Below are 23,855 nucleotides of genomic sequence, written 5' to 3'. Positions count from 1 at the left end.
GATTGCGAGAGGGCACAGGCCAGGCCGAGGGACCCCACTGGTGCACCAGGCCTCTAGTCTAAAAATAATCCATAATGGAAGACTTAAGACCTAACAACTAAACATACGAATGATAGGATTGGCTATAAGCTGTTTTGTAGGAGAGAATTACATGACTTTAGCACACTTATGTTCAGGAGAAGAATTTTGCAGTATTAGACATCATATTCCAAAGTTAAATAAATATAGTATGTTTTTAGCATCACTAAACTGTTTTATAACTTTTTTTTTTTGGCTAGAGGATTTTGTAAAATTAGCTATACAAAGCAGGAATGTTTTTGTGCACATAGTTAGAAATCTAATTTACACTCTTTCTTGCTTATTTTTCAGTAAACCAGATATGTCACGTCTGAGGCTTGCTGCTGGGAGTGCTATTGTGAAGCTGGCACAAGAACCCTGTTACCATGAGATCATCACATTAGAACAGTATCAGCTCTGTGCATTAGCTATCAATGTAAGGAAAAAGGCTATATAGAACATGACTTGATATGGTCTTTGACTTAAGAAGTCCACCATGATATAGAGATAAAAATATTGAACGTTTATGTCTCCTGTTGAAAAATTTATCTGAGAAACATTTTAGAGTTCTAAAACTAGCAATTGAATTTGGGGTTGCTAACATAGTACAGTTGACTCTTGTTATTTGCAGTAGTTCTGCAAAGTCACTCCAAGCACTGAATTAACAAATACGGAACCATTGCTCATAGGGGAAATACAGGGGTGGTTCCTGCATACCTCAAGTCACAACATTTTTATCAATCATCCTTAACCTTGTTTTATATGTATTTATATTTAAAGGCACCTTAATATTTAGTTGTTTTATTATTAAACTCATGGCCTGCAGCACTATAACTCATGCCTGAATGAAGCCTATTTAACAAACATATTTTCTCCATAATGTACATCCCAGCCTTCTTGCTCTTAGAATCAGTAAATAGCATTTCAGCACTATGCTTAGAAGCTAATTTAACAACAAGGTCATTAACAAAAATGTGAAAAATGAGGCACTATATAGACCACCAGAAGGACACTTGTTTGTAATATGAGAGCTGAAACAACAAAGTGGAGCATTGCCTTGTTCAACCTTAGTTGAACATGTGTCAGGCGATTCTCATATTTTCCTGCTCAGTGCATTAACTCGGGAATGACCATGAAAGCATTGCAAGTATTGATTTTTGAGGTTGCAATTAAATTTTAGTGAGTTGGTAAATTCACAAATGCAGAATGTGTGAATAATGAGGCTTGAATGTATTTAGTTTTTAAAAGGAAGAAAAAAGTATAGAAATTTATCGTTTCACTAGAGGCCCAATGCACAGAATTCGTGCAAGAGTAGGCCTTCCTTTCCCTGGCTGCCGGCACCGGCTTCCCTCTGGCACCCGGGGCCCGGGCTTACCTCACAGCCCCATCTTTGTCCAGAAGGTCATCCGGTCTAATTACCATATTACACTTTTATTATTATAGACTAGAGGCCTGTTGCACGAAATTCGTGCAAGGAGCTTGGCCCTCACAGCCATGGTGGCTTGCCTTGGCCCTCGCAGCCCCGGCTTCATCCAGAAGGTCATCCGTGTGTATGGTCTAACTAGCATATTATGCTTTTATTATAGATAAGGACATGGTATAGATTAATTTTAGATCAGAAACATTCTTTATTAGTGAGTGAAAATTTCCAAAAATTAGAATAACATAATATTTGAACTATATCACTTTAGAAGTTTTTTTCTTAATATGTTTTTATTGATTTTTTAGAGAGACTGAAAGAGAGAGAGAGACAGGCAATGATATGAGAGAGAAACAAGGATAGGTTGCCGCCTGGCTATACTCTGACTGGGGATCAAACCCGAAATCTGGGTATATGCCCTGACTGGGAATCAAACCAGCAACCTTTTGGTGCATGGTAAGATGCTCAACCAACTGAGCCACACTGGCCAGGGTACTTTAGACATTTTTAGCATCATTTGAGAAAATTAAAGAAAACGGACTTTCATAATAGTGAAGATGATATTCCAGTATGAGTTTTTTATTCATAATTGGTTTTATTATACTTACTTTTTCTGTTCTTTTTTGGCATTTACTTCAGGGATTATTGTAATTTTTTTCAACTTCACCTTCTTTCTACTACTTATTTTTTAATTGCAGTTTATAAACAATCATGTTTTTTTTATTTTTATTATAATCATGTTGTCAATTTCTGGTACTTCAATCTTTAAAAGTTATTCCAGATCCTACATATTTTGTTTTACTTTTGGTGTTGGTGTTCAGATTAGACTAAACCATTTGAGAAATGAGATTTTGGTGAGCCCATAATTTTCTGAATTAGTTTTCCCCATTTAATTTTGGAGATCATCTTGTTTTGCAAGAAAGTGAATATTGTTTAAAAAGTACATGTTAAATTTCCTAAGAGAAAACAACCTATATTACTATTTTTTTAAATTGGCAATACTTGCATTCTGTTGATTTATCAGGTTGTTGGTCTGATATTTCTTAGGGTAATGTTGCTATCAGTATTGAAGTAGAAAATTTTTTAAAAACCAAGAAAATATGGAAATATGTAGACAGAAGGGCTTTGAAACTTACTGAGTGCAAACCATTTGTTAAATGTCCATTATGTATGAGAATTATTCATGCTTATTAACTTCTAGAGACTTTCTTTTATAGCATAGTATTTGTTATATATTAAGGTGAAAGTTGAAAGTTGTAAGATTGCTCTGGAATTTTGTTGACTGTAGAACATGTTAATGGTTAAATTTAATTATTAACATATGGTTGGTTACCTTATTTTCTTCTAAACCAAACTTTTTCCTAATCCTTTAAATTACATCTCTTCTTTTTAAACCTCCAATCCTCAAGAAAGAGTAATCTATATGTTTGTCTCTCTTACACTGTTATCCTCTCACTCCTCACTAATAATTTGGCTTCATTGTTTTCCAAAAATGCTCTATTGAAGTTCCAAATCCAGTAATATTGGTCCTCATTGTACATCTCCTTTCTGCATCATTTGACACAAGTTATTGTGTCTTTATTCTTGAAACTCTCTGTGGCTTCCATCTCCTGATTTTTTTGTTGGACTTCTCTGACTACATTTACTGGCTATTCGCTTTTCCTTTAAATGTATGTGTTCTATGAGGATCTGTCCATGACTAACTTTTCCACTTATACTGTACTAGAGGCCCGGTGCATGAATTTGTGCACTCAGGGGTCGGGGGTCCCTCAGCCTGGCCTGTGCCCTCATACAGTTGGGAGCCCTCCAGGGATGTCCGACTGATGGCTTAGGGGGTCTAAGCCATCAGTCAGACATCCTTAGCGCTGCTGCGGAGGTGGGAGAGGCTCCCGCCACCACTGCTGCACTTGTCAGCCGTGAGCCCCGCTTCTGGCTGAGCAGCACTCCCCTGTGGGAATGCACTGACCACCAGGGGGCAGGCAGCTCCTGCATTGAGTGTCTGTCCCCTGGTGGTCAGTGTGCGTCATAGTGACCGGTCATTCTGACATTCGGTTGATTTGCATCTTAGCCTTTTATTATATAGGATATTCTTATTTGGCCATCTCATTTTCTATGTAAGTGATTCCTGTACTACCAGCATTAACTTTTTCTTTTTTTAAAAGTCTCTGGTCCCACTTCCATTGCTAAACAGATTTTTCAAACTTTCATGTTCTGTGAATGTCCGACTAAATTCATATTTTCCCAAATCTATTCATTTCTGACATGTAGAGCCTTGATAAGCCTTAAGTAAATCTGAATGGCATTTCTCAAATCCACAAGCATGATTTATATTTGACTGTTTGCTTGTCCTTGCACCTCATAGCAAAGTACAGATAATTCTGTCCTATCATATCTATTGTATCTATTAATCATTCTTAATATATGTACTTCTTAATCATTACTTCTGTAATCATCATTAGCTCTCAGGTAGTATTGTGAGACTTTATTATTGATTAAATTTCCTATCATGATTCTGATCATGTTATTCCCTATTAAAAAATATTTAGGGCCTTATACTCATAAAAAAGAAAAAAACATATTTTAATATTTGGACCCAAATATACACTTAAAAATCTTGTTTAGCACACATTACCCTTTACCTAACCTCATTTCAGTGAAAGTTAACATATTTTTTCTTTTATATGTTTGTAATATGCTGCCTCTAATTTTCTTTTCATTTTCCATTTCTACACATCCACCATCAACTCCTACAAATCAAGACTCAGGCACAATCTTCTTCTCAAAAAACTTTCTCATTTTTATAGCTGGTCTCCTTTTGATTCCCTGGTGGTCTTATCTGTAGTCCTCTGATACATACGTGCCTGTGCATTAGTTATTTATGTACCTGTGATTTATTTCTCTTACTTGTGGTGAGCTCTTTGAAGACAGTATTTTACCTCAGAGACCATTGTTAATGATATTTGAATAGAAAGTAAATCTGGAGGAAGAGAAATTCAGTAATGTGAATCTTAACATTTTTAATAATTAAGCTATTTTAGAATTTGAATGCAGTTCATGGAAAATCTGTATGTACTGCTGTGTGCTGTACATTGTTCTAGATTCTGTAAATACAAAAATGAGATAAGTCACGGCTGCCACCCTCAAGAACATAACCTCTTAGGAAAACAGAAAATATAAATAAATGTTAATAACACAATGCAATACACCAAGTAATTGAACTGTTTACAAGATACTAGGTACTACATTCATGATGATAATTTGTACTAGAAAAGGCCACTAAAAGTGAATTTACTTAAGAAGCAGACTACGTAATACTTAAGATTAAGACTTTATTCTTAATAGTGAGTAAAAGTTTGTATCGAACTTTATTTTGGGGGAATATATTTTGTGGTACCATCTTCTTTATTTTAAAATATCCTATCTAATAATAGACAAATATGCAAATTGACCATACCTCCGACACACCCACAAGCCACGCCCATCATCCAATCAGAGCGAGTATGCAAATTAACCAAGATGGCTACAGCCACAGAGAGCAAGGTTTCCTAGGTAACAGAGGAAGCCAAGCTTTCCGCCAGCCGTTGCAGGCCTAAGCCTCCACTCAAGCTACAAAGTTTCAATTATAGAAGGTAAACAAATTCAAACAAATGGCGGCAGAATGGAGCTTGAGAGAGCAGGCCAGGGTTGCCGCCGGCAACAGGGGAAGCGAAGCTTTCCACACACCCTGGCCGGGCCCACCCGCTTAAGGAAACAAAGTTTCCATTATAACCCCAACACAAATGGCTGTGGGCCTCGGAGGGAGCCCCAGGCTTGGCTCCGCTCCAGGCTACAAAGTTTCAACTATAGAAGGAAAATAAATTCCAGATACCAGGGCCTCTGCTTGCATTGCCAGGGGGCGTGGCCGGCCTGCAAACCACCACAGGCCCCTCACTCAGGCCGCCCCACGCCCCAAGGGAACCCCACCCTGATCAGGGACACCCTTCAGGGCAAACCAGCTGGTCCCCACCCCTGTACCAAGCCTCTATCCTATCTAGTAAAAGAGTACTATGCAGATTGATCATCACTGCAACACACAATATAGCTGCCCCCACGTGCTCAAAGATCCTGCCCCCATGTGTACACAAGATGGCCAGCAGGAGAGGGCAGTTGGGAGGCACCCTGCCTGCAAGGGAGGGCAGTTGGAGGTGATCAACCCTGCAAGGAGAGGGCAGTTAGGGGTAACCAGGCCAGCAGAGGAGGAAAGTTGGGGGCAAACAGGCTGGCAGCAGAGTGGTTAGGGGGTGATCAGGCTGGCAGGCAGAAGCGGTTAGGGGCAATCAGGAAGGCAGGCAGGCAAGCAGTTGGGAGCCAGCAGTCCTGGATTGTGAAGGGATGTCCGACTGCCCGTTTAAACGGGCAGTTGGACATCCCTTGAGGGGTCCCAGATTGGAGAGGGTACAGGCTGGGCTGAGGGACAACCCCCCTCTGTGCACGAATTTCATGCACCGGGCCTCTAGTTGAACTAATAATCGGTTAAAACCAAAACTGAGTGTCAGGTGCTTTCTTTTTTTAGTGTTTTTTCCGCATAAAAATTGTATTCTTCTGTCCTTTAACTTTTATAATATAGTCAAAAGAATAATCATTTTGCAAAAAAGCAACAACAACAAAACAAACATTTAAAACCTCAGTTCTCAGGAACACTTCTTTTAAATTTTCATTCAGATGATTCTCTTTTGATATACTTTTTATGACATCATGTCAAATTTATCATCTTTTCTCATTAACTCTGTCAGTTTCCTTCCATATGATTTGACAGTTCTTCTCTAACATCACTTTAATGATTTTTTTGAGTCCTAAATTTGCCATGGGATTCACAATTTGACTTTGTTATTCATTTGCATTGTATCCTGAATGATGAGTGAGAGAATGACAAAAACATGGTCTTGCTAGGAAATGCATCTAAGTAGGGAGTGAGGGGGAAATATTTGGAGATTAGTTTTTAAACGAGTGGTCGGTTTACTTGTGAATATATTTTGATAGATGGATTTATACAGGTTGTAATTCCTTATCTTCATAATATATAATTGATAATGAAGACTCCTCTCCCTTATGGTAGTGATACTGAGGAAGGAATGAGTTAACTAACTTTGTTTCGTTGAGTGTAAGGGTAGATAATACACAATATTTCTGTGGAAGCTAGACTATTTTTTTGTTAAAGTAGGTATTTGGCATAAGAAACTGAAGTTTAAATTAAATGAAAGAAGATGCACAAAATAAGGATTTAAACATAAAGGCAAGATTATGACGTAGATTTTAAAGAAGAACCAAATGAATATTCAAAGATAGAAGAAATAATATACATAAAGTTGCAAAAATATGAAACACTTCACACCTTGTGTTAATTGGTGGAGAATGAGGTATAATTATGAAGCTCTCTATCTCACATATGACAAAAGTCATGTCAAATCTATAGATTGCTTTGGATAGTATTGACATTTTAATGATATTGATTCTACCAATTCATGAACACGGTATATTCTTCCACTTCTTTATATCTTTCTCTATCTTTTTTCAATGTCCTGTGTTTTCAATGTCCTTAAATATTGAAGGAAGTCTTTTACCTCCTTGGTTAAGTTTATTCTAAGTATCTTAATTTTTGTTGTTGCAATGGTAAATAGGATTTTTTTTTTTTTTTTTAGTTTAGTTTTCTGAGCGTTCATTACTAGTGTATTAAAATGCCATAGATTTCTGGGTGTTAATTTTGTATCCTGCTACATTGCTGAATTCCTTTATTAAATCTGTTTTTTATGAAGTTTTTAGGGTTTCCTATATATAATGTCATATCATCTGCAAATATGAGAGTTTTACTTCCTCCTTTCCAGTTTGGATGCCTTTTATTTCTTCTTGTCTGATCACTATGGCTAGGACTTCCAGTACTATGTTGAATAAGAGTGGTGAAAGTGGGCATCCCTGTTTTGTTCCTGTTCTTAGGGTAAATGGTTTTAGTGTTTGCCCATTGGGAATGATGTTGGCTATAGGCTTATAGGTTTTATTATGTTGAGGTATCATCCTTCTATTCCCACTTTGCTGAGAGTTTTCATCTGCATCAATTGATATGATCATGTGATTTTTGTGTTGCAATCTGTTTAATGTGCTGTATCACATTTATTGATTTGCAGATATTGTACCAGCCTTGCGTGCCCAGAATAAATCTCACTTGGTCATGGTGTATGATCTCCTTAATGTATTGCTAATATTTTGTTGAAGATTTTAGCATCTATATTCATCTATATTATAGGGATATTGGCCTATAATTCTCTTTCTTTGTATTGTCTTTGTCTGGTTTTGGAATTTCCATACTACCCAAAGCAATCTATAGATGCAGTGCAATCCCTACTAAAATACCAACAGCATATTTCACAGAGCTAGAACAACACTCTAAAAACTTATATGGAACCAAAAAAAGGCCCAAATAGCTGCAGCAATCATGAAAAAGAAGAATGAAGTTGGAAGAATCACAACACAAGATTTCAGGTTACACTACAAAGCCACTATAATCAAAACAACCTGGTACTGGCACAAGAGCAAGTATATAGAGCAGTGGTTCTCAATCTTTCTAATGCCGCGACCCTTTAATACAATTCCTCATGTTGTGGTGACCCCCAACCATAAAATTATTTTTGTTGCTACTTCATAACTGTAATTTTGCTACTGTTAATGAATCATAATGTAAATATCTGTGTTTTCCGATGGTCTTAGGCGACCCTGCTAGCGGTTCTCAACCCGCTGCTGTAGAGCCTAAGACCATCTGAAAACACAGATATTTACATTATGATTCATAACAGTAGCAAAATTACAGTTATGAAGTAGCAACAAAAATAATTTTATGGTTGGGGGTCACCACAACATGAGGAACTGTATTAAAGGGTCGCGGCATTAGAAAGGTTGAGAACCACTGATATAGAGCAATGGAACAAAACAAAGAACCGAGAAATCGACCCAAGCCATTATGCTCAATTAATATTTGACAACGAGGCAAGAGCATACAATGGAGTAAAGACAGACTCTTAAATAAGTGGTGTTGAGAAAATTGGACAGGTATATGCAAAAAAATGAAACTGAACCACCAACTTAACACCATACACAAGAATAAACTTAAAATGGATAAAAGACTTAAGTCATGAAACCATACAAATCTTAGAAGAAACCAAAGGCAACAAAATCTCAGACAACTCATGTAGCAATATGTTTACCGATACATCTAGGGCAAAGGAAACTAAGGAGAATATAAACAAATGGATTACCTCAAAATAAAAAACTTCTGCACAGCAAAAGAAACCATCAACAAAATGAAAAGAGAGCCCACTCCATGGGAGAACATATTTGCCAATGATACATCAATAAGGGGTTAATTTCTAAAATATATAAGAAATTCATACAATTTAACGAAAGGAAGACAATCCAATTTAAAAATGGCTAAAGGACCCACATGGACACTTCTCCAAAGTGGTCATACAGAAGAAGGCCAAGAGATGAAAAAATACTCAAAAGTCACTAATCATCCAGGAGATGGAAATCAAAACAACAATGATGGATCACCTCACACCTGTCAGAATGGCTATCATCAACAAATCAACAAACAAGTTTTGGCAAAGATGTGCAGAAAAGGAAACTCTAGTATACTGCTGGTGGAAATGCAGACTGATGCAGCCACTGTGGAAAACAGCATGGAATTTTCCTCAAAAAATTAAAAATGGAACTCCCATTTGACCCAGTGATCCTACTTCTAGAAATATATCCCAAGAAATCAGAAACACCAATCAGAAAAAATATATGCACCCCTGTGTTCATAGCAGGGCAATGTACAATAGATAGGATTTGGAAACAGCCCAAGTGCCCATTAGCAGATAAGTGAATAAAAAGCCTTGGAGCATTTACTCAATGGAATATTATGCAACTGTAAAAAAGAAACAAGTCCCACCATTTGCAACAGCATGGATGGACCTTAGTATTATGCTAAGTGAAATGAATCAGAGAAAGATAAGTATTACATGATCTCACTCATATATGGAATCTAATGAACAAAATAAATCAATGAACAAAATAGGTCCAGAGACATAGAAACTTGGAACAGACTGTCAAACCTCAGAGGGAAGGCAGGGGAGGGTGGATGGGTAGGAAGAGATCAACCCAAGAACTTGTATGCTTATATACATAACCCATGGACACAGACAATAGGGTGGTGAAGGCCGGGTGGTGGGCGGGAGTGGGCTAGAAGAGGTCAGTGTCGAAAAAGGGGACATTTGTAATACTTTAAATAATAATTTAAAAAATCTATGTACTGGATGCTGTGTTAGATTTAGAAGCACTAAGATGTCTTCAAGGAATGAGGAGCGGAGTGAGTAAGGACTGACATATAAATCAGTCATTTTAATACTATACTAGAGGCCTGGTGCACAAAATTCGAGGGGGGGGTCCCCTCAGCCCAGCCTGCACCCTCTCCAATCCGGGACCCCTCGAGGGATATCCGACTGCCGATTTAGGCCCAATCCCGGCAGTCGGACATCCCTTTCACAATTTGGGACCACTGGCTCCTACTGCTCACCTGCCTGCCTGCCTGATCACCCCTAACTGTTCCCCCTGATGGCCTGGTCACCCCCAACAGCCCCCTGCCGGCCTGGTCACCCCCAACTGCCCCCCACTGCCAGCCTGGTCGCCCCCAACTGCCCCCCCTGCCTACCTGGTCGCCCCTCACTGCCCCCCCTCTGCTGGCCTGGTCACCCCATGCAGGCCTGGTCACCCCTGCCGGCCTGGTCACCCCATGCAGCCTGCTGCTCAGTCGTTTGGTCATCCCTCACTAACCTCCCTGCTGGCCTGGTCACCCCACGCAGCCTGCTGCTCAGTCGTTTGGTCACCCCTCACTAACCCCCCTGCCAGCCTGGTCGCCCTACGCAGCCTGTTCGGTCACCCGTTCAGTTTTGGTTGCGTGATCACTTAGGCTGTTATATATATAGATACTGACTTCTGTGCTGGAGATGTGCACAGAGTGCTTAAGAGAGCACAGGTGGATGCAGGATAAAAATCACACTGATTTCTGGAGGATAGAGGAACTGTTCTTTAATCAGGTGCAGTGATAATGAACAGATTGATTCATTTATAGAACAATAAGTAATTAAGTGTTTCTGAAATTGATTAGTAACTCTTAACCTTCAGAGTTGTACATTTTAATTGAAATAGTTTTGAAATGATAGAAATAAAATGTATAGTTTAAAATTTTATCTTGCTCAGTAAATGAAAAAGCTACATATGAAAGAGTATTTAAACTTTATTTTTTTTCCTACCTTATTTAACTTGAGATGGATTGATATTCATGTTAATATCTTTTAAGAGTACATTCAATATTTTCTGACACCTCTAAACTGGTAGTGATTAGAGTCCAGGTAAATACGTCAGCCTTGAAATTAACTTGTCACAACATTTCAGTCTTGTGAGCTGAAGCAGTGGTTGTGGATAAACTAGCTGCTGTTTACTGATCTGGTTATTTGATATAGTACATTTTATATCTGAATTTGTTACTCTTTGCTGCCACGTGATAATATGTAGAATAATGATGTCTTTACAGGATGAATGCTATCAAGTAAGACAAGTATTTGCTCAGAAACTTCACAAAGGCCTTTCCCGATTACGACTTCCACTTGAGTATATGGCAATCTGTGCTCTTTGTGCAAAAGATCCTGTAAAAGAGAGAAGAGCTCACGCCAGGCAGTGTCTGGTAAAAAATATAAATGTGAGACGCGAGTATCTGAAGCAGCATGCAGCTGTTAGTGGTAAGCCCATATGAAAATGGAAAGTGTATTTTTCCAGCTTGCCAATTTTCTTTATAGAGCACAAAGTAATGTAACTGTTATTTATCATATTCTAATTAGCCCTCATTAAATAATTATTACTGTTTTTCAATAATAGCTTCACCTTTAAAAAGTTTATTTTTAAAATAGAAATGCATGGGTATCTAAATATCAACTCATATCTCTGTGCAACTGATGAAATGGCCAAGGGAAATAAGTAGTGACATTGGATGGAGGTACTTTTAATAGAACAGTAAAATGTATACATCAGAGTATGATCTTTTAGTTTAAAAATGTACCAGTCTCTGGTCTTAGTTGATTATTCTCATCACAGCCGGCTTGTGCAGGACCGGCATCCTGGATTCAAACCGGCAACCTTTCAGGGTGCATGGGACAGTGCTCAACCAACTGAGCCACACTGGCCAGGGCTGTGTGCCTTTTTAAACTGCTCACTTTACCCCATCCACGTTATTAGCTTTTGTGTCTCTCTGACTTTTATTTAATTAAAATCTATCCAGTTATCCAAGTTAAAAATCAGAGACATTCTTCATATCTTTTTTCCCCAAATCCTTAATTCTTCCTCTGGATATCTTGAACATTTCTACTCAGCTGTTTACTATATTTCTCTTGGATTAGTGTGTACATGTCTGTCTCCCTTTTATAAATTCCCCTGCCTCTAATCCACCTCCAGGTGTACCACACTGCTATCAAAATTATTTTTCTAAAACACATTGGATCATATCACTATCATGTTTGAAATCTGTGTTGATTTTTTTATTGCTGATAGAATCAAATTTAAACTCATTAACATGGCCCTTTAGAGTTTTACTCTTAACCTGAGTTTTAGGCTTTTCTCTAACCATTCCCTACTATAAGTCCTATGCTTCTTGTACTCTGGATTGTTTGAAATTTGTGTAGCCATCTTTTTCTCTATTTTCAACAGTGCCTGTAAGTTTCCTCCCCTTCCAGACAGACAAAACCAAGGAGCAGGGTTTGCATCTTTTGAGTCCTTTAAAATGTAGTTTGGGAGTTACACCATCATTGGAATTCTTTTTTTCTCTTCCTCACCTTGGGAAAAATGAGTGCTCTGGAGTCAAATCCCACCTCTGCCATTTACTGGTTGTATTTGGGCATGTTACTTTAACAATCTGAGCCTTAATTTCTTTATTTGTAAAAAATTGGTTTAATTATACTCATTTCTTATGGTTGTTATGAGTATTAAAAAATTAATGTATATAGCCCTGGCTGGGGGAGCTCAGTGGTTAGAGTGTTGATCCTTGCACTGAAAGGTCAAAGGTTTGATTTCTGGTCAAGGGCATGTGCCTGGGTTGCAGGTGTGATTCCTGTGCAGGAGACAACCAATCTATGTCTCTCTCTCACATCAGTGTTTCTCTCTTTCTCTTTCCCTCTCCCTCTCCCTCCTCCCTCCCTCCCTCCCTTTCTCTAAAAATCAATGAAAAAATGAGGATTAACAAAAACAACAAAAAAAGTTAACGTATCTAAAGCACTTGGCATACTGCATGCTCTAAAGTTGTCAGGCCCTAGCCAGTTTGGCTCAGTGGATAGAGGGTTGGCCTGCGGATCAAAGGGTCCCGGGTTTGATTCTAGTTAAGAGCACGTAGCTTGGTTGCAGGTTCCTCCTTAGGCCTAAAGCCTGGTCAGGGCTCATGCATGAGGCAACCAATCAATGTTTCTCCCTTTCTTTCCCTCTCTCTTCCACTCTCCCTAAAAATCAATGGGAAAAATATCCTTGTGTGAGGATTAAAAAAAAGAAGTATTAGTAGTTAGCTATTCTTGTCTTAGGGCACCTACCACATTGAAGGATAGCTTCTGTCTCTATGCCTTAGTATGAGGGCGTTGTCTAGTCTTAATCATCTTTATATTTAAAATAGTAAGCCTGAAAAATTGTAGGCACTCAATAAATATTTGATAAAAATTTAATTTGAATTTCACTGAATTTTGAACCTTGATATTTTTTTCCTCCTATACCTTCCTTAAAATGAAGGATATTACACACAAATTGTTCTCTTTGAGTTCAGGATTGGAAATAGAACTTGGTGCCTTATTGACCACGTACATTACTATACTCTAGGTTGAACATATAATTTAAACTTTTATTTTGAAAGTAGGAAATATGAAAAGATTGTACAAAATATGAATCCTGGTCTTTTTTAATAATAACCTTATTAAACTAGTTAGGATTACAATTCTGACCTCTAATGGAATAGCTGATCAAAGTTAAAATACAGGGTGGGGCAAAAGTAGGGTTACAGTTGTTCACATGTAAAATAATACAATAATTAAAAAAATAATAGTACAAGAATAAACTCTGGCTTTGGCCAGGTGAATCAGTTGATTGAAGCATCGTCCTGTATACCAAAAGGTTCTGGGTTCAATACCTGGGGCACATATGGGAGACAACTGATCGTTTTTTATCTCTCACATCAAAGTCTCTCTCTCCCTCTCCCCCCCCTCTCTCTCTCTCTCTCCCCTTCTCTCCTTCTCCCCTTTACCCCTCTCCCTCCCTCTCCCTCTCCTCTTCCCCTTCTCTCTTTCTCCCTAACCCCCACCCCCTAGGAACAGAAAAATCAATAAAAACATATCCTCATGTGAGGATTTAAAAAAAAAACACACAAAACTGTTTCATATACTCACAAATGTAAACCTACTTTTGTCCCACCCTGTATAAAGATATTTTAATTTAAACTAAAAAAAATGTTTCTTTGATATCTAAAATGTCCTGGAAACTGTTATTTATGTTTTGTTTTTTTTTAATATCAGTTCTGTTACAGATAGGATGAAATACTTTTACTTTGATACAAATAATATCAAAAACCTTTACTTTCTACTTTTGTGTCACACTAACTCTGAAATATTTACTAGTTTTTAATTTGCTCATAAGCTTATAAGGAAGGCACTGTTGAACATAGTGTTGCTCGTAATAAGAAAAAGAGATCTTATGTTTCTTAGTCTTAGAGTTTGTTTGTGTCACTCTTTCCCATATGCATTTGAAAAGTGAAATAATAGTCTTTGTAACCACAGCATATAGTGCATTTAATAGACATTTCACTATTATATATGATAAATTAATGAATAAACTGTTTAATTTATAATATATCTTAGCACTGACTATTTTAGTATGTTTTTATTTTAGCCATAATGTGGTACTGTTGGGATGTAGGAAATACTGAATCAGAGTAAAGAAAGAGAAAGGTTTATAAGATTTGGTTTTCTAACCTGGATGTTTTGTTTTGTTTTGTGTGTGTGTGTTTGTTTTTCAGAAAAATTATTATCTCTTCTACCAGAATATGTTGTTCCATATACAATTCACCTTTTGGCACATGACCCAGATTATGTCAAAGTACAGGATATTGAACAACTTAAAGATGTTAAAGAGTAAGACTTTTTTCATCCCATTTTCATATTTTCTGAAAGTTTTTTCCCTTTCCTGCTGATACTAGAACCTTAATTACAATTAGTTTATTAGATTTATTTTATTTTTTAGGAATTTAAGGTTTCTTTATTCTTTTATTTTTTACAAAATACATTTTTATTAATTTCAGAAAGGAAAGAAGAGGGAGAGAGAGATAGAAACACCAATGAAGAGAGAGAATCATTGATTGGCTCCCTCCTGTACACTCCCCCACTGAGGATCAAGCCGGTAACCTAGGCATGTGCCCTGACTGGGAATCAAACTGTGACCTCCTGGTTCATAGGGTGACGCTCAACCACACCAGGCAGGCCTCTCTTTTTTTTTTTTTTTTTTCATACCATCTCTTTATATTTTATTTCTTATACTAGGAGCCCAGCACCCACTCTCAAGTCGCAGGTCCGGCCCTGCACTCCCCGGGCCCCACAGCAGCTACGGCCATTGCTGTTCCGGCCCTGCCTCCCTCTCCAGCCCTTGAAACAGCCCCTGCTGCTGCTGATCCAGCCCTCCCCCAGCGCAGGCTTGCGGAGGCCCCTGCCACTCCGCCCCCGATGCTGCGCGTGCAACCTCCTCCTGTCTGGGGGACCCGTTATGGCATCCCTGTTTATTAGCATATTTCTCTATTTTATATATATAGATAATTTTCCAATATTTAATTTAGCATAATTACTGGATACTGCTCCGTTTCTTTACCAATCTAGCATTTCTTTTTTATTGAAGCAATCCATTAAAAGTTTCCGTTACATTTCTTACCGTCTTCTACTTTCTTTTGAAACTCTGTATAGATTTTCATGTGGGGTGAAGTAATACAGTAATACTCTCCTTTATTCACATGGTAAGCACTTTTGTTTTCCAGACACTATTTTTCTTTATAAGGAAGAAAGAATGGTCTAATTTAATAATGGAGTAAGTTGATAACCAGGCAACACTCACACTTACTAATTCATTGGTGACATTTCTAAATAAAGTTAATGACAATTGTAATTTTTTCAAAGATTACTATTGAGAGGCCAAAAGAGTATATATGCCTGTGTGTGGAATAGAGAAATATAATGGAGTTTAGAGAAGTCCTTATAAGACCAGTATAATGTCAAATGACTGATAACTTGGCAAGGGAAAAAGCTATTACCCTCTTACTATAGTTTCTGTTTTTTAAAAATATGCAGTTCTCCCAAAATTAATCCTGTTAGAGTAATTATAACTAATGAAAACTTCTAGCATTTCCTCTTTCTCAGAGAAATTTAGTTTTTGAAATAGATAAAATACTCTTTGGAATTTACTATATATTTTTGGCTATACCTCTAAATTGCCCCAATACAGCCATGCTGTCATCTCTAGTTTTTGAGAAAGCCACTTCAGAAAAGCATATTCTGTACCTGAATCTTAAAGGTTATTTTTTTTCTTCTAGAATGATATCTTGCTTCACATTTTTCTCTTCTCCCATTACTTTTCTCCTCTGTGCTTTAACTGTCACATTCTGGCAGTGTAATATACAGACAGAGCCCTTTGTGTTTTTTTCTTAAATAGAATTTTTTTTGTAATTAACTTTAAAACTGAGCTAACTTTAAAATTGAAATTTTCTTTTAATTTTTTCATGTTTAAGCAAGGATAGTGTGTGCAGTTGTCACTCATCACTTTTTTATCTCTAAATTACTGATGAAGATTCTCAATTATTAAATTAAGATAGTTGTATTTTCTTGAAGACTTCCAATTGGAACTACAGTCAGTATTGAATATTTGAGGCATCACTTTATTCATGGCCCAGTTATTCCCTTAGGTAGTCTTCCTTTCTTGTCATAGCTAAAATCACTTCATTATTTATTCCTTTTTAACCTGCCGCCCTGGGAAAATCAGTGAGACTTTGAGAGGGGTTCTTGTGAACTCACACTTAAATTACTGATATGTTGTGATATGTACGTGTGAGATATTTTTTTTCCCTCTTGGCTTAGAGCTGTTTCTTTTTAATTTTTTCTACTCCTGGCATTCATTATATTTATATTTAGAATTATTATATCTGTATTTAACAACAAATTATTCTTTTCTATTTTTTTATTTTTCTAGATGTCTTTGGTTTGTTTTAGAAATATTAATGGCTAAAAATGAAAATAACAGTCATGCATTTATCAGAAAGATGGTAGAAAATATTAAACAAACAAAAGATGCCCAAGGACCAGATGATGCAAAAATGAATGAAGTATGTAATTCTTTGTAAATAATTACGATTCCTTATCTATTTAAGCACTTGAGTGTGGAGTATTGAACTCCTGTAGTATTTTGTACACAATGTCAGTCTTTTCTATTAGTAGTAAATAATCAGTAGTATTTTGATTAGTAGTAATTAGACTTACTAATATAGTTACTAATATAAAATTAGTAATATTGTTACTAGTAAACTAATGAAAACAACAGGGTATGTTAAATTTACATTATTGCATTACAAACTGCATATTAAGTACATTTCTAGAATTACTTCCAATTTAGACTTTAGGATGCCAACCTAAGTACCTAATTTTTTTAATACCATTGCAGAAACTGTATACTGTGTGTGATGTCGCCATGAATATCATCATGTCGAAGAGCACCACGTACAGTTTGGAATCTCCTAAAGACCCAGTACTACCAGCTCGTTTTTTTACTCAACCTGACAAGGTAGTCATTTTATAATTTATTTGTGTAAGTTGAAGTAAAAGGTATTCTCAGTACCTGGTTGTGGGGAGATCAAGAAGGAGCAGAATCAAGAGCTGACCCACTACTAATGTTATGGAAAGATCTTAATAATGTGGTTTAAGACCAGAATATGGGCCAAACCGGAGGGCACAAATAAGGTTCAGAAATTAGTTAGTAGGATCCAGAGTTTGTGTTCAAAATTTTATGCCACTTTGAGAGCACAACAAAATGTGATCAAAGCATGTAGATCTATGAGTAAATGGCCATTGATCCAAAATGGGAAGGAGAATGGTGATAGAGATACAGTCTAAAGTTAGAGCTCTTGATTGAGATCTACAACTATAATAAAACCTCGATATAACAGACTAATTTGGACAAGGGGGTGACCATTAAACCCAAAAGTCTGTTATATAATAAAGTAGGTTTTCTGAATACATATGTTAAAAATCAATAGATTAGTTTACCTGTTTTTACTTATGTAAACAGGTTTGTATTATTAAAATTACATATGAAAAGTTTAATTTCATAGAAAAGTTTTCTATGTGAATTACTCTAATTTTAAATTTATACTGTATAGGTCGAGTCAATGTGTGAATTCACCAGCCACCGTGAGTAAATGGCTGGGTGTGGTTCACCCCACATTAGCACGTTGGCTGGCCTGTGTTAAAACTGCTGCAGAAGTTCACGCCACTCAACAACAGTGTGATCACATGCTAATCATTCCCGAATATTGTTTGCTACCGGTGACTCTTGGATTTAAATCTGTAAACTATAGTTGTAGATATATAATATTTATTTATATCAGCAAAATTACAGTATTTTTTCCAATGCTAAGATTTGGGAAAATAGCAGTTAATTAATAACAAAAATAACCTGTTAATTTAATTATAAGCAAGTCTTGATTAAAAGCATTTTAAAATTAACAGGGTGTTAATTTTCACAAAGGACATATGGACTGGAAATTTTGTCAGTTAAATTTGAAGTTTGTGTGAGGGTTTACTCTAATATGAGGAAACAAGTGGAGAACAGACACTGGAATAGACCCAAGATCCTTGGAATGCTACAAGAATGTTCCCACTGTCATTAAACTCAAGTATTGTATGAAGTATAAAAGGTGTTTTCAAGAGTCTATCTTTGACTCTTGAGTAACTGAGAGTATAGAAAGCAGCAATGTCTTTTTTTTTCTTAATCAAAATACCAATTAAAGTCTTACTATAGTATATAGAAATTTAGAACGGCCTGGTAGGTTCATCCTTTGAAGCATTCACTTTGGTGTGATTAAGATATGAGGAGATTATGTGGTGCAAGATTAGTTCAAGTATATTATTTAAAAGCAATAACTGAAATTTTGTGTTTTAACTGATTAGTTTTAATATGTATGAACTTTTTATGTATTTCAAAACAAAAGCTGTTGTTGGCTTTTCTTAGCTTTTGACCCTCACAGATACAGTGTTTTAGTATTCACTAACTACATCTTTTTCCCTTGTTTGTAGAACTTCAGTAACACCAAAAATTATCTGCCTCCTGAAATGAAATCATTTTTCACTCCTGGAAAAGTATGTTTTGAGAATTGTTTCAATTCTTATGTAGTAGTTTATTTTAGTTTTATTAGTGGTAAAATTATGCTATTTTGTATTTCTTTAAACATTGGTATATTTTAAGTAAGAAAATTTAATTATTAGGTATCTTCCATTTGCTAGTAAAAAATAGTTATATTAACTCTATAGATGTAAGCTGAGATACATGACCTTACTTTTTAGCTTTATAATAAAGCCTTTGGAGACTTTGATCTTTAAATATCTATCCTATAATCTACACTAATAAAAGAGTAAGATGCAAATTGACTGTACCTTTGTGATGCCCACCAGCCAATCAGGAGTGAGTATGCAAATTAACCCAACAAAGATGGAGGGTTAATTTGCATACACAGGCACCGAGCAGCTGAGGGCAGGGCGGGATGCTTGCATCGTTGCCATGGCGATGACGCAGGTGTTCCACCCTGCCCCAGCCGCTCCGGGCCTCTGGGCAGTGTGGGAAGACGGAAAGGTGGCTCCGGGTCAGAGTGAAAAGGCGACTCCGGCCAGAGCAAAGGCGGTGCTGGCAGCCAGGGGAAGGAAGGCACATTCTTGCACGAATCTTCGTGCATTGGGCCTCTAGTATCAAGATAAAAATCTTAAAGTGAAAAAGCATCTTTTGTCCTTCCACAGCAAGAGTCTAATAATCTATTCTCATTGTTATACATTTGATTTGTTCTCACTTCTATGTAAGCTTTGAAATAACTAAGAAACTTGACTATTCTGCTACCTATATAGTTTTTTTTATTTGTTCAAGTGATATCCAATTTATTCTTATTTAATAGGCACATTTTTTCATGATCCTATCTAATAAAGAGGGAATATGCTAATTGACCCTCACACCATCATGAAGATGGCGGCACCCACAGCCAATAAGGCGGGAATATGCTAATTGACTGCCCCACCCTCAAAGATGGCAGTGCCCACAGCCAATAATGGGGAATATGCTAATTGACTGTCCCACCCTCAAAGATGGTGGCACCCACAGCCAATAAGGCGGGAATATGCTAATTGACTGCCCCACCCTCAAAGATGGCAGTGCCCACAGCCAATAATGGGGAATATGCTAATTGACTGTCCCACCCTCAAAGATGGTGGCACCCACAGCCAATAAGGAGGAAATGTGCTAATTGCTGCCCCACCCTCAAAGATGGTGGCGCCCACAGCCACAAGATGGTGGCACCCAGTCCCCTCAGCCCTGCCTGCCTCCGGAGTCCCCCAGTCCCCTCGGCTCCCCAGCTGCCCAGGGACAACCAAACAACTGAAAAATCAGGCTGCGTGGGGCAACCAGGCCGGCAGGGGGGTTAGTGAGGGATGACCGAATGACTGAACAGCAGGCTGTGTGGGGCAACCAGGCCAGTGGGGGTTCCGTGAGGGGTGACCAGGCTGGCAGGGGGGGCACTTGGGGGCTACCAGTTCAGCAGGGGGGGCAGTTGGGGGTGACCAGGCCAGCAGGGGTTGCAGTTGTCAACCAGGCCGTCATGGGGGGGGCAGTTGGGGGTGATTAGGCTGGCAGGGGGGGCAGTGAGGGGTGACTAAGCCGGCAGGGGGGGCAGTTGGGAGCAACCAAGCCGTCAGGGGGACAGTTAGGGGCGACCAGGCCGGCAGAGGGGGTTAGTTGGGGGCGACCAGGCCGGCAGGGAAGGCAGTTAGGGGTGACCAGGCTGGTAGGGGGGGCAGTTAGGAGTGACCAGGCCGGCGAGGAGGGGGCAGTTGGGGGCGACCTGGCTGGCAGTGGGGGGCTGTTAGGGGCGACCAAGCCGGCCGGGGGGGCAGTTAAGGGCATTCAGGCCAGCATGCAGAGGCAGTGAGGGGCGATCAGGCCGGCGGGGGGGTGGGCAGTTAGGGGCATTCAGGCCAGCATGCAGAGGGGAAACCCCCCCCCCCCCCCCGTGCATGAATTTCATGCACTGGGCCTCTAGTTTGTATATAAATACTTTGACAGAGATGTTATTTATGGTCCTTTAACTTTCTTTTGGCTTTAATCAAATAGAGATATGCATTTTTCATTACAGCCTAAAGCAACCAATGTTCTAGGAGCTGTTAATAAGCCGCTTTCATCAGCAGGCAAACAATCTCAGACAAAATCTTCACGAATGGAAACTGTGAGCAATTCAAGCAGCAGCTCAAACCCAAGCTCTCCTGGAAGAATAAAAGGGAGGTAAGTACATAAGAAATACCTACTTTATATTTAAGGATTCCAACAAAGCTATGAGAACTAAAATAATGTAACCCAAAACATTTAATGTCAGTGAGTGGAAATCAATGCATACCATTTAACATTGGTCGTCAAGCTCTCCATCTTAGCCTTTCATATTCTAGCTTTTGGGGTAATCCAATTGTCTAGCAATTATAAAACTGTTAAATAACAGTACGTCCATTCAGTAGAATACACAGTCATTAAAAATTATGAAGTAGGAGATAATATCAAGAGTTTCGACAATACATTATTGAGTGAAAGGAGAAAGAATAAGACCAGTGTTACGTGTTTTTGAGTTTTAAAAAGGATTTGCATTTACATTTGCTTATATATGCATAGAAAGTTTTTAAAAGAATAAATCACATCTTAATAGTGTTGATGTAATCTAGTGTAGGCGGGGAGATCATCTTATATTCTTTGGTATGATTTTTTTTTAATTTCTTTATTGATTAAGGTATCACATCTTTGTCCTCATCCCCCCATTCCCATCCCACACCCCTCCCCACACATGCCCCCACCCCCCTGTTGTCCTTAACCGCTGGTTAGGCTCATATGCATGCACACAAGTCCTTTGGTTGATCTCTCCCCTTTACCCTTCCCTACCCTCCCTCTGAGGCCGGACAGTCTGATCCATGCCTCCTTGTTTCTGGGTCTGTTCTTGTTCATCCGTCTATGTTGTTCATTATTTCCCCTAGATGAGTGAGATCATGTGCTATTAGAAATACACTTATAAGAACCGAAAATGAGACAAGCAATAATGGTTATGGTGACAGGAAATGAATCAGTCTGTAGTGAGTTTCTTTCTGGGCCAACAGTTCTTTTGAGACCCAATTTCAATGTCCAACAGTTCCTTATGTGTACATGTCAGCACTGACATTACAGTTCTGGATGGTGAACAAATGGTGGTAATGCAGGTCCGACTCTCTCTGGTTTGGTCCTGGGCAACCTGCAGTGATGCACAGCAGCTAACTGCTAGTATGGGAAGGCCACATCAGCTTCTTCCATCTCTGGACTGCTTCTCTTCTGTCTTCATGGCTGGAGTAGTCCTGTCGATTCCTCTCTGTTACTGGAATCCACATGGTCTCGGAGTTGTTTTCTGAAAATATACAAACATATTCTCGACCAAAAGTTAATAAAGGAATATTTTCTATAAATTTGACTTGGGATCCTATTTCATTTTTTGCCCAAATGATTTTCCTCTGTTTGGTATGATTTAAACTTATTTTTAGTATGTGCGTGTATAAACTTTTTGTTTGAAGAAAGCAAAAAGGAAACACATTTTACACTTTCTCTAGTTTTAGCCATAGTGCTTAGTACATCCTTTGTTAGCAGCAGAGCCTTATACAGGGCTAAACTGCCACTGTTTATTGATTTTACTATTTTTTTTTTTAAATATTTTTTATTGATTTTTTACAGAGAGGAAGGGAGAGAGATAGAGAGCTAGAAACATCGATGTGAGAGAAACATCGATCAGCTGCCTCCTGCACAGATGTGCCCGCAACTAAGGTACATGCCCTTGACCGGAATCGAACCCGGGACCTTTCAGTCCGCAGGCCGAGGCTCTATCCACTGAGCCAAACCGGTTTCGGCTGATTTTACTATTATTGAAGACTTTATGCTGTCTTTTTTATTGTTCATAACCAGTTAGTAAAGGAGGGAGGAGACATTCTGAAGTATCTTACCAACTCCCTTACAATGAGTGTTTAAATGTTATACAGTCAAACCTCGGTTCTGGAACATCTCCCATCTCAAACAATTTGGTTCTTGACCAAGTTGTTCACATAAAAGAATGTCTTGCTTGTCCAACCAAACTTCCGTTTTCAACCTGACAACCCTTTCATGTTGATACCTCAGTGAGAGGAAAAGTGTCTCTCAGGCAACAAACAAAGGAGAGAATGCTTTTGTTGCTGGGGAAATCAACAATTAGCACAATTTTAAAAGCATAGAGGCCATCAGGAGTGCTAATGTTGCTAAGGGTGTGAAAGAAGCAATGATCACAGGCATTTGTAGAGGTAGAACTGATGATTTAGATAAAAAAAAAGTAGTTAGCAGGTGACAGCATTTCTGAGACAAGCAAAGATGCTGCATACTGACCTGAAAGACACCCCTGGAATGAGTGCTGAAAATGATTCATTTAAGGCTAGTAGGGGGTGGTTCTATAAATTAAGAAAAGAAGTACATGTTTATAGATTAAACAGTACATTAGACATCTACTGAATATAGGAAAGGTTAAAATAGGAACTCATTTGGTGGTCTGGAACAGAATAATTCAACTTACATTATTTCTAATGGGGAAAAAATGGTTCTGTTTTTGAACAAAGCACTTCTTGAACAGCCTTCCAGAACAAATTAAGTTCAAGAACAGAGGTTCCACTGTATAGTACAATAGAAGTAGAACAGAATTAATATCTATAGCTCTTGTTTGTTCAAGATTTCTATATTAATATATATTAGTGGCTTATACTTAAGTGACTCTTCACACATATCATTTGAACATTTTCTAGTGAATATCCTCATACTTAAAATGACCAAAACATTTCCAGCAACAAATTCTAAATTATTGGGGGTTTTTACTTGAATTTCTGGTTATAATCATAGATGATCTAACTCTGCCTAGTCATCTAGACTAAGAACATCAAAACTGTCCTTGACTCTCCCCCTTGCTAAGTTTTACCAGTTACTT

At 38.1% G+C, this 23,855-nt stretch overlaps 1 protein-coding gene across 1 annotated transcript in view; it reads left to right on the top strand.

Moving 5' to 3' along the window:
- Positions 1–23,855, top strand: part of PDS5B (PDS5 cohesin associated factor B) — a 238,008-nt gene that overhangs the window by 188,297 nt on the left and 25,856 nt on the right. The window contains exons 24-30 of the mRNA XM_054719739.1: positions 370–493; positions 11,079–11,283; positions 14,583–14,697; positions 16,793–16,925; positions 17,261–17,380; positions 18,892–18,954; positions 20,988–21,133. Coding sequence (XP_054575714.1) covers positions 370–493; positions 11,079–11,283; positions 14,583–14,697; positions 16,793–16,925; positions 17,261–17,380; positions 18,892–18,954; positions 20,988–21,133 — 906 coding nt within the window. The remainder of the gene's footprint in view (positions 1–369; positions 494–11,078; positions 11,284–14,582; positions 14,698–16,792; positions 16,926–17,260; positions 17,381–18,891; positions 18,955–20,987; positions 21,134–23,855) is intronic.

The sequence above is a fragment of the Eptesicus fuscus genome, chromosome 8 (assembly GCF_027574615.1).
Source record: "Eptesicus fuscus isolate TK198812 chromosome 8, DD_ASM_mEF_20220401, whole genome shotgun sequence".
NCBI classification, from domain to species: Eukaryota; Metazoa; Chordata; class Mammalia; order Chiroptera; family Vespertilionidae; genus Eptesicus; species Eptesicus fuscus.
The sequence above is the reverse complement of the archived record's forward strand: the minus strand, read 5'-3'. Positions and strand labels throughout refer to the sequence as shown.